Source organism: Lissotriton vulgaris, chromosome 6 (assembly GCF_964263255.1).
Source record: "Lissotriton vulgaris chromosome 6, aLisVul1.2, whole genome shotgun sequence".
NCBI lineage: Eukaryota > Metazoa > Chordata > Amphibia > Caudata > Salamandridae > Lissotriton > Lissotriton vulgaris.
In genome coordinates this window covers 1,170,117,953-1,170,129,387 of record NC_141694.1, presented here as the reverse complement: position 1 = coordinate 1,170,129,387, position 11,435 = coordinate 1,170,117,953, and the positions used below count along the sequence as shown (strand labels likewise).

The 11,435-nt window shown below is 39.8% G+C and overlaps 1 protein-coding gene across 1 annotated transcript in view; it reads left to right on the top strand.

Moving 5' to 3' along the window:
- Nucleotides 1-10,883: 10,883 nt before the first annotated feature.
- LOC147708587 (uncharacterized) overlaps nt 10,884-11,435 on the top strand; it is a 148,133-nt gene continuing 147,581 nt past the window's right edge. The window contains exon 1 of the mRNA XM_086927263.1: nt 10,884-11,174. Coding sequence (XP_086783389.1) covers nt 11,133-11,174 — 42 coding nt within the window. The 5' untranslated portion in view covers nt 10,884-11,132. The remainder of the gene's footprint in view (nt 11,175-11,435) is intronic.

Here is an 11,435-nt window from a genome sequence, read left to right as displayed (position 1 = left end):
AGTACCGACACTCTCTCCGGGCCTCAGGTGAGTGCGGAGCGGGAGGGAGGCGGGCCGGGTGGGCATGTAATGGCGTGGGCGACCGTTGCTCGTGAAGAGAGAGGGGCTGAGCACGACATCCAGCTACAGCGGTCGGCCTCGAAGCTGCTGAACCGGGTTCGAGACTCAGCAGAGACACCCGAGATTACCGGGCAAATCAATTAATCTGTGCCTCATAAAATGAATGTGTGCGACTGGAGCTAATGTAAAGCGCTCTGATGCCTTCAGGCCGAGATCGCGCTGATTGTGGAAACGAACCTGCAATGTGTATGGGAGTCATGCTCTGATTGAGAAGCCAGTTGATCTTTTGCGGTACTCCACTTAAACTGCAGGTATTTCATATGTGCAACTAATAGCATACTGTGTGGTCAACAAGTAAGCATATAGAATTTTAACATAAAAGGTAGACGTTCAGTGCCTGATAGACTTGCCAAAGCTGAATTATGGTGTAAGAGGATTCTTTATTGACCTATATTTCCTATAAAGCGAATTTGCGAACATGTTTTTATGTAAGAAGCTTTCATGAATATTTCTCTGGAGTTGTGGCAGACCATTTAGTACTACTTACTCATTTTATCTTTTGTTCGTGAAACCTAAAATGTCACACTTGATCTGAGCCCTGTCAGTAAACGCAAGGTTCTTGTTTTTTATATAGTGCTAGTTTTGTATGTATGTCTGCGGTTTAGCACAACCCTTGCAAAAAAGGCAGCACTTCGCCAAAGAGTGATATTAGAGATAGTTGGGTTCTGGAAGCACAAGTGTAGTTTTTATGCATTGTTATGTAGTGCCCTTTTAAAGAGATGTCTTCTACTCTTTCTTAAATTGGAGGTTTGGGGCAGTCATGATGGAGAGCAGGATGTTTTTCCAGATCCTGGCTGCATAGTTCCAGAGCCTGGGCCCATTCACGGAAGAGGCTTGCAGCCCTGTTTTTGTTACTGTTTTTACGCTTCTTAGTGTTAGTAATTACAGTTGATTTCCAAGCAAACACAAGTTTAAGTGATCTAGGGCACATGGAGGGAAAGTGATTTGCTGAGGAGCACACCGTTTTGGTCAAGTTGAGAAACTGGGAATTGGAATTCTATTCTCCTTAGCAGCTGCTTCTTTTAGTTCAGTGCATTCAATGTTGCATCATATAAGCTTGAGCTCATTTTAGCTTCCGACATCACATGGATTGCCAGCTTGTAAATCAAAGTATACCAGTCTGCGCCATTGAAACCACTAGCACAGTCAAACTCGCTTTCCTCTCCCCGGCCTTGTGGCCTAGGCTGAAATGTTTGTATGCACTGCAACCACACATCAACATGTAACCTGTGAAACTTCAAATGCATCTCCAATTATGAGTGTAAATGGTGAACAGCAAATTAAATAATCTGGGGAAAGCAGTGTAAAATAATATTTACTCCAATAAAAAAAAAGGCATTTCCGATGGATACAGAAAACCCCATAGTGAAGCCAAATTACTTATTGTACGTAAAACAATCCCTATTGAACATCCTGCCCATCAACTGAAACCACAATTGTACGTTAGTATATTTGTTTCGAGTATATCATTTGTTTAGTCGATTTATTTTTATGGCATGCTTTTCTGTATTGAATGGTTTCCAATCAAGCGATCTGCATGTACCCTACTTGTTAAAATATTTAGCAAATATTTCAATATTCAGTAGAAACTAGTAATGCACTTTTTTTTATTCAGTTGATTATCTTTTCCTCTATCTTTAAAATTTTGGTGGAAATTCTTTAAAGTGTTACTTTTCCTAGCCGACCTGTACATGTTGTCTCCGTTTTATTAACAGATTTCAAAAGTACACATTCTGTAATCAGTTTGTGCTTGGCTCAGTATTATAGTGCAGTTACTATGCTGCCTTTACATGATGTGATATATTCGTGCTCTGACCTGCCTTCAATGTATGTATAAAGACCTTTATGCACTGTAAAGCGCTCTGATATCCGCAAGGATCTTGTTCGCGCTCTATAAAACTTTCAAAATAAATAAATAAATAAATAAAAGTGAGGTGCTTGTTGTCCACCTTTTGACAGAAGTTTGTCCTCGGCTCCCTAAAATAGTAATAGAATATCAGCCTAATGTTCTGGACGCTGTAAGCTTTGTTTACAAACACTGGGCAAAAACCTCGTTGCAATGGCTTTCAAAATAAAAATTCTAAGGTTGTGTGATGCCCTACTTATCGGGAGTTACGGCATGCAGGGTATGTCAAATCGACCATTTTAGTTGGCAACGCACCCCCCCCTATTAACAAATATATATCTATCTCCAAATCCAAAGTGCGGTAAACTGACGTGCTGCCTGATCGCTGGTGGTGCACAAAAGCTAGCGCTAGTGCCAGAAATGTAGAAAAAACAATTCCCCAATCTCCATATGAATGAAGAGCAGACACTCATAATCATGGCCTGTCTGTGTATGGAACTAGGAAGTGTTTGGGTTTCACTGTGCTTTTATCATCTCGGTCTGTGGGGGGAGGCACTTCACATAAAAGCCAGAAGCATAGAGTTATGTAAAATAAGAACCCCTGCCCTAAATGAACATGCTAAGCTTCTGATGCTACATGTCTGTGCTTGTGGCTCACGGGTTTGGTGCCTCGTGTATTTTTTTGTTTATATCTTTAAGCTCATTCAAGAACAGATGTGCTGTACATTGGCAGCAGAGCCATCCCTGGTATTCTTGACTGTCTGTGTAGCGTAGTACTAGTGAGCAAATAGTCACATGTAGCTTGGCGTATTTAAGGATTTTTTAAAAATGGCAGACTTGCTCAGTAAGCATAATTTGTATTTGAGAGCAAGATCAATGCATATATAAGAAAGCGTCAGGCACTGAGGCACAAGGGGTTAAAAATCCCTTACGTAGCTAATACATTGGGAAAAGCAGCAGACGCGGTGCTGACTAATTCCTCCCTGCTGCAGAATTTCTTGCACAGTGGCCTCCTTAGGAGGGCTGCAAGGACTAACCAGCTTCTTGTGAAAATACTGTCTGCCTCTTTTTTCCTTTCTCAGGCAATCGAAGTAGGCATTTTATTTCTTGTCTCACAGCTTGATGCCTGTGCTGTGAAAGAAGATATTGTTATGTTTCCTGGATCTGCTTACATTAAATAATGTAAGCAAAGCTATGCCACTGTTGATAAACGAGGTCTATAATCCGAGCCGTCTCCTTTGTCACCCTTTCCGTTTGAGGGATTATTAGACACAAACATTTCCCTCACTACAGGCACTGCTGTATTGCAGGTTTCTTGAATACCCAGGGATGCATATTAAGGGCAGTATCTGCCTTTGATTTATGAAGTGAGTTGATGACAGCATACCTTTCAATGTGGCATGCAGACCGGCCAGGTTTATCATTTATATCAATTTTGTCATGTTAGATGTTGTATTTACTACAGGTTGTGATTCCTACATAATTGATTAGTGACGTATTGGTCTTGCTGAGGATGGAGCAATGGAGATTGGGCAAAAGATGATGGCTATGACAGCAAGTGTCCTATTATTTAATTTTGGCAATTCACCTTTGAATTTAGATCTCCACATGCTTTTGGATGCATGAATGACGCAGCGATTGACAAGGCATACCTAATTGTCAAAAGACAAGGGATACATAAAGGGGAATTTAGAGACACCTTCGCAGATCCATTCTGCAATGGTTTTTTAGGATATACTTGACATAACTTTCATATTGTTCATATTCAACTTCTTACTGAAGTGCATATTGCTCCAAACTGTCATCCCTTTCTGGCCCATGGCTATGCATACACACAAATTAGAAGATGTAACACACTAGTCTAGCAATCAACAGCGAGGGACTAGCAATTTAAGAAATCAGCATGTTTTCCATCCAGTGGAGTTATGGTAGAGTCATTTACATGTTCACGACTGCTATACAATCAGCCAGTCTCTGATTCCTGTATCTAGCAGAAAGGGTATGAAACCAGCATGAAAACAGAGTACATATTACATTACCAAGGGTTCATTCCCTGCCCGTAAAGGCACATTGCCTGATCAGTCAATGTGTTTACTGTTACTGATCATCTGTTTTCCTCTCCATATTGTTGTGATGTTAATGCTATTGGTTTTACTGGAAATTGTGTTGTATTTACAGAAGTGATATAGTTGAAGTAAAAGGCACTTTACGCCCATTCCCAACCCCACCCATCCATGGGTTGCGGAAGCTAATTAGCAGACTGGGAGCATTGCTTTTATTTTCCTTTAGTGTAATAGGCTGGCTGGTGAAGTGCACTTCCCATAGTGTGCAGTCACTTCAATATGCCTTTAGGTGACTACCTGGCTTGATGGTGGTTTTCTATTTGATTTCATGTAACTCCTTGTCTTGATGAGTGCATTGGTTTTAGTTTGTTTGAGGTAACTGCTTCACATGCTGGTTTCTTCACACAGCTGATACCCACCCTGAGAAAGCCAGAGCTGCCCTGTTAGTGGTATCAACACCAGTGCACTTAGGTTCCTTACAGCTCCTTCACTTGAAGTGGGTTACCACCTACCCGTTAATTTTTGTATCCTGCTCGTACCAAGTTGGACCCAGACCAGTCCCCACAGTTGCTCCGGATTAATGGACATTGTCATGTCATCTCAGGCGCGATGTAAAGAGTGAGCTGAGGACTCTTTTGGCTCAAGAACCAACTAGCTGGTGACCCTTGTGGTTGTTTAAAGATTTAAGATCAGCCTGTAACTCAGTCTTGAGCTGGGTCGGTGACCTCGATTACAAAGTGGCTGTGCCAGATGTCCCATTATGACCCCTTTTGCCTGTCTCCCCTTCAGGCGCACAGGGCATAAAACTGGGGGGTTCTCAACCCTGCCAAAAAACTGAGGGGTGACCCTAAGAGCACAGCTGCCATCCTATCAGGGGTGGGATGCTTTGGTGTGCTGGTCTGGTTTTCTGGGTGCATTGGCTCAAGTTTTTTCCCATGTAATTGATTGGGTAAGTTGCTTTTATGTGAATGTCTGACTTATGACTGTGCATTCCTTTCAGTGTGCACTTGCTTCAGTTTTCTTTTGAGTCACTGTCTAGTTTGCTGGATGTATTGCTTTCATTTTTCTTTCATTAAACTGTTTGACATGCTTGGTGCTTTTATGTTGGTGCCTGCATGCTGAGGTGTACTCTTCTTCAGTTTAAATGTATGTGACTGGCCTGTTGACTAGCACCCTGCTTTCAAAGTGAAGGTTCACAGGTTCACACTTGCTTTAGTTTACTTTTGTATGGTTGACTGCATGCACTGTTTTGCTGGATGCATTGCTTTAAGTTACTACTTGATGCATTGCTTTCAGTTTGCTTTAAAGTAATTGCCTCTCATTTTCCCAAAGCTTTGTGAAGGCTGTTTCCCAACTGCGTGCAACTTCTTCTACTCTTAGAGCTGAGATTTTCATGAAAGTCTTATAGTCTGAATTCAGCACCTGAGCGTAATAGGACGAAATGTATGAAGCTCTGTGGTTATACTGAATAAGCAGCTACCTATGTTATGCCATCTATTAATGTAATAACTGCACTTTCACAATTGCTTTATTAACCTTCCTGCTTTCTCAAATTTGCTTGAAAATGCACGATTTTTCTTCTTTTTTTTCAAAATTTTCTTGGTGGGGGTTATCCCCCCAAACCCCCCTTTTGGGGTTCGGGCTCGCTCGCTGCGCTCGCTCGCTACGGTGCTGGCTGCAAATCAATTTGCGCCCCACCACTTTGAAATGTCACCCACCGCCCCTGCACATATGAAGTGTTAGAATTGACAACCAATTAAAATGTTACTTTCATTTTCTACTGTTATTTCATGACATTTGATTGGTTATGTACCTGAATATATATAAAGAAAGAGAGAGAAACACAGCCATTTTGACTACTACTTCCTGAAGTACATTTCAAGAGCATTTTGACTGTGAACTTTAATTTCTTTTTCAAAGGTAAGATATAATTTTAAAAAATTGAAAGGAGAACTATGTTATGCACTTTAAATTAAATAAGGAAAGCGTTTTCAGATAGTTACATACTGTCCCTCTATAAGAGTTAGTCATTGAGAAAGACTTAATTATTTAAATTATTGATTGAGTTAGGCTTCTGTGGTATAATTATGAATTTACTTAGGCTTCATCACAGGCACTTTTTAATAGTTTTACTTCCTGCCTGAAACCATGCACTGCCCAAAGATTACTTCACTGTTAAAAACTCACAAGCACCTGTCTGAACTTAAACTCAACAGTGCCCTATCTCCACTGATATATTTTTTATGCAATTTACAGCAAGAAAATGAAATGGAAGCACAGCCAAAAGAAAATACAATTTCATTTGAAATTAAGATTGAAAGCAATCCAAACCAAGAAAAAGAAGAACTAGACTTTATGGATGAATCAGTAGACCAAAAATTATTAAAATGTGCTGAAGAATGTGAATGTGATTCTTGGAATGAAAAGGAGGACATTCCTGATGATTTAATGCTACACATTCTCTTAGATTATGAAAAATCAGAACAATAAATTTAAATTTTAAAAGTTAAAATTGTTTGAGACATTATTCTTTTTAATATGAAAATTATGAAATAGTACCCAAAAAGATAAAATATAAACTGAGACTTAAAATATACTGTGCAACTTTTTTTGTGTTACATAGTAAGTTTGCTAATAGTTACTTCCTTTCTCCCACTATATTATCTCCAATGTGTATTTAACATCTCTTTATCATCTCCTGCCTCCATGTTCTTTCTGCTTTCCTCACAGACTATGCTATGAATTCCATATACCACAATAACTTCTGAAACAACATGCAAGATATCTACGAAGAAAACGGTGTATATTTATTTTTAGACTCTGCATTGGTACCTACATGTTGGTACTTAAATAAAAAATAAATAAAAAAAATACAACAAAAAGAACAATCAATAAACATACAATATTTGAACATTCTTTCATTCTTTTTTCCGTATATTACGCTCTCCGGACCGCTTCCCGGTGCGCGTACCGGGCGCTCCCCCCGCAAAAAAAACGATAATAATTTTTTTTTTTTTTGCCCCGCGGGGCCCTTTTAAAGCCCCCTCATCAAACCTAGGGGGTCAGGGAGGATGTACTCTGCCCCCTTATGCTCATTTACCACTTTGTTTTTTCCACCTCTTGTGTCTCGATCCTACCGAGACACAAGATGGCGGCCGCTCCGCACTGTTTAGAATGTTGACAGACACCGGAGAGCCAATCAGCTTCGCTTCGCGAAGTTCCGTTACGCGTCAGGTACACGAACCGGGGCGCTGTCACAGATATATCTGTTTTTTAAGACGTTAATTTCTCAAAATCCACTGGAGCACATATATTGAGACATAGCAAAGGCACGTCGGGCAAACCATATCTACAATTTTGCCAAGTTTCGTGTAAATCCATTCAGCCGTTCGAGCTAAAAGTGATTCCAACCGCCCTATGGAAAAATGATTGGGAAAAACGCGTTTTGGGACCCCCCTTTTTTCTCGGCCCCCCCTTGACGAGACCCCCCAAATTTTCAGGGGCTGCTCAGAAACAAAATGTGCCATTTTCCTGAAAATTTCAGCCAATTCCGTCCACAAACGCCAAAGTTATTCGACATAGAATTTTCAGAAATCCCATAGGAAAAAAATCCTAACTATATATACCTACTGGCGACCGCCAGTAGGTAATATATATAATATATATATATGGGGTCCTCTTTAAGCAATGTGCTTATTCAGATCTTCAGATGGCGTTACGCATTTTGGAAGTCTCTACTGCCTTGCTCACACACTGTAGATACCATTTTCTCACCCTTATATAAACATCGCCACGATGTGCATACAGTGGGTATAGACACAGTAAACACACTATTGAGCAATGTATAAACTTCCTTAGTGAATATATCGTTTATCAATCTTGTTAATTCATTACTTTTCTTTCTTTTATCCCTCTTTTGTTTTCAATACTTTTGATCCTCTTAGACCACCTTTAAAGTGCAAGTGCTATGAACATGCAAAATTAAATCTTTAATTTCACATGAATGCAAAAAATGCAAATCCCATTTAAAGTGCAAGTGCTGTGGGAGTGCAAATATGTGTCCTTCATTTACCCTAGTGCAAAAATGCTAAATTAGAGAAAAATTACATAAGTAAATATGCTAGCATCTCTAAACAAAAATATAATAGAAAACATCAACATTGATTTAAAATCAATCTCCACAATCTATCGATAGTAAAAACAAAGTCTGCGTATAAGGAAAACAACAATCATCGTACACAATCCCAAGTGGGATACCTTCATGAGAAGGGTGATATTTGCTTATTTTTTCCCCTGATGGGTTTATTCCACCCTATCCCCCCTCCTCCATCGTGGCTCACCTTCAGATGTATGAATTGTTTGTCCATATTTCCATCTCAACTCTACCTCACCAATTTCAGTTGTTAATCCAATATAAAAACCAATTTATTTGATGTATTCAATATTACATTATCATATTTATCAAATTTGATAAAATAAACTAGAAGGAATTTTGTGAACAATACCTCACCACAGCTTTAAACAAAACCAACAAATACTCACTGAGCCTATAAAGTACAAAGACTGATGCTTATTTTGTGTCTAAAATTAATCTGTGCTAATAAATCCATCTATCTAAAACTGGTATATACTACAGAACATAGAAGGGTCACAGTTTTAATGGTGAATGCATACATGTTCATATAATTCCTCATCTGAATTCAGTCCATACGGAATATTTGTGTTAAGGATGACAATATATTTAGACTCCAACTGCCTCAATCTTAATTCTCTTGCCTCCCCTCCTGTTTTTAGGGACTGAATCAATTTCAAAATACAGAACCTCGTTGCATCTGCCAATGTGGGATTCCTGCATATGTCAAGCAACTATCTTCATTTTGTACCGCTCCTAAATGCTGCAGAATTCTCTCATGCACCGTATGCATGATGCTCCCTTCATACATCTTCGGGCAGGGACACTGTGATACATACACCACATCATCACTTCTATAGTTGTATGCATTATGTATTTGTAACTGAGTTTTTAATAGTGGGCGACAGAACTTCCTTTGTGTTCAGAGCATGTTTGCACACTTTACACTGATGATGTTTAAGGAGCCCATGATTGCCCCTAAGCCAGGTATCTGATTGTTGTACCTTTGGACTGTTGAACCTTCTGAAGATGTTCTGCAAATGGAATACTTTGTTTAAATTTGATCGGGTGAAAACTTCTAGAGTGCAAAATGGAATTTCACGCAGTTGGCTTTCTATGTGTTTTGGTGTGTATTTTTCTGCTCTTTACAAACACAACCAGATTAGAAAGCATACCTCTGTGGTACTAATATTGGAGGTAAAATTCAGATTTAGATTGTTGTTATTCAATTGTAATACAAATGCCTGCGCAGATTCAGAGATATCATTCCACAGAATAAATAGGTCGTCAATAAAACATTTCCAAAGGACCACATTCTCTACCCACTCTGTGGAATACTACGTCATAAATATGTGCGTGTGTATATATATTTATAAATACATATATTTATTAATAATATGTAAATGCAGCTGTCGGAGCGGAATGTAAGGGATACGGGGACTGGGTGGGGAAGTGTATTCATATTCGGGTATCACGGTGATACCAGAGTATTAATTATGTAATAGAGTTAAGAATAGTTTTCAATCTTTTTTTAAAATATTGTATGCAAATTGATTTAAAAATATCAAAATAAAGTTTTATTTTGTAATGGATATGGGAGTAGTGTGTGGGGATTGCATTAATAATAATTCAGACAATTACTGAACTGGATGAACCACTCACACATGGAACTGGGACAATGTATTGAGAGGCGCAGCATGGTGATCATGAAAAGACGAACGGAACGCTAGTGCGTCACAATTGTAAGGAACCGTCCAAAATCGAACTCCTATCAGAGTGACCAAAGTCATGTTGAGACCTTTGTATGAGTAATGACGTGGTCGGAAGACTCCGGTCGGTTGGTCTCGCCTTTTATTGCAGTATTATCCATGTACTTGTGTTTGGTACCCTCTTGCAACTTGCACTCACCACTTTGCCCCTGTAACACACGGTTTGCTTCCTCTCACATGTTTTTTACCTTTGATACTTGCACAAGTGCCACTTTTGCCTACGTAATCGTCTGCTCTTGTGCTTGAGTGTCTAACATATATTGCAGTATTATACCGCAAATTATACTCTATTTTCTCTTGTAGCCTGCACACTTGTCACTTTTTCCTCCTGTGCACTTTTTACTACCTCATGTATTTTTGGTAGCCCACATTTTTACTACCTCATGTATTTTGTTTGCTCACAAGTGTCACAATTACCTTGTCTACCTCATGTATTTTTGGTTTCTCACAATTTTTACTACCTCATGTATTCTTGTTTGGCCACAATTATCACTTTACCATATGTAACGTAACGTATGCCTCTGCAATCTGTTGCTCGTGTAATGTTCTCAGTTTGTATCTTTTCTGTTCCTATTGTGAAGCGCTCTGACACCTTCGGGTAAAGTCCGCGCTATATAAAATTGCATAAATAAAATAAATAAATAAATAAATAAGAAAGAGTCCACGAGCGTCCCGCAGTCATGTCACGACACATCTCAAACGCTAGACGCCAAAAAATAAAATAATTGACGCATGTGCGGAGAGCAGACACTGGTCATGATCAGCTTTAGAAATCTTACCACGCGCGCTGGCATTCTCATCCCCAGTGAACAAAATGCCTGTTAAAGCAGTCAGTGTTCAAGTTCAACGAAATGTGTGACAATACATGCATCAACCAGTGGAGGGAGCTATCGCATCAGAGGATGTGCTTGTGAATAGCGTACAACTTTCGAGCCTGCTCAATGCATTTCTGTCTGTTCAATGTTAGGAAGTAGTGTCTCCTTAGCCTGCTCAGTATATGGCAAAGCTGAATTGTAATCCATGGATGCAAAAGACGCCGGCTGCCTGAGCTGTTTTGTTTGTAGTGATATTATTAAAAACGATCTGTGTGCTTGGGTGGCACCTGCATCGGAAGGTCCATAAGGAGAGGTGTGTTTGCTCCTGGGCCCTCGTCTTCCAACCAATCACAGCTCAGAAGTTGTGCATTCACCTGGAAAGATACTATGAAAATCAGAAGGGGGATGTCCCAACAGGATTCGGAGGAGGTGAGTAATGGCCTGTTGGTTCTTAGACTCATGTGTACAAGTGGACAGCCACTACAGCTCATCTGATCATAAAAAAAAAATACCCAATGCTTAACCTGTAAAAAACATAAGTGCCAGGGGCCCACATAATTCTCGTGAGGCCAAAGCAGCTTTCCGACGCGCAGGCCCTGCCACCGTTTTCAAATGGCTGTTCCAGCGTTACCTATTAACCATCTTCCTCCTCTCCATACGTGACGATTTGGACTTATCCAGGTCACGCGT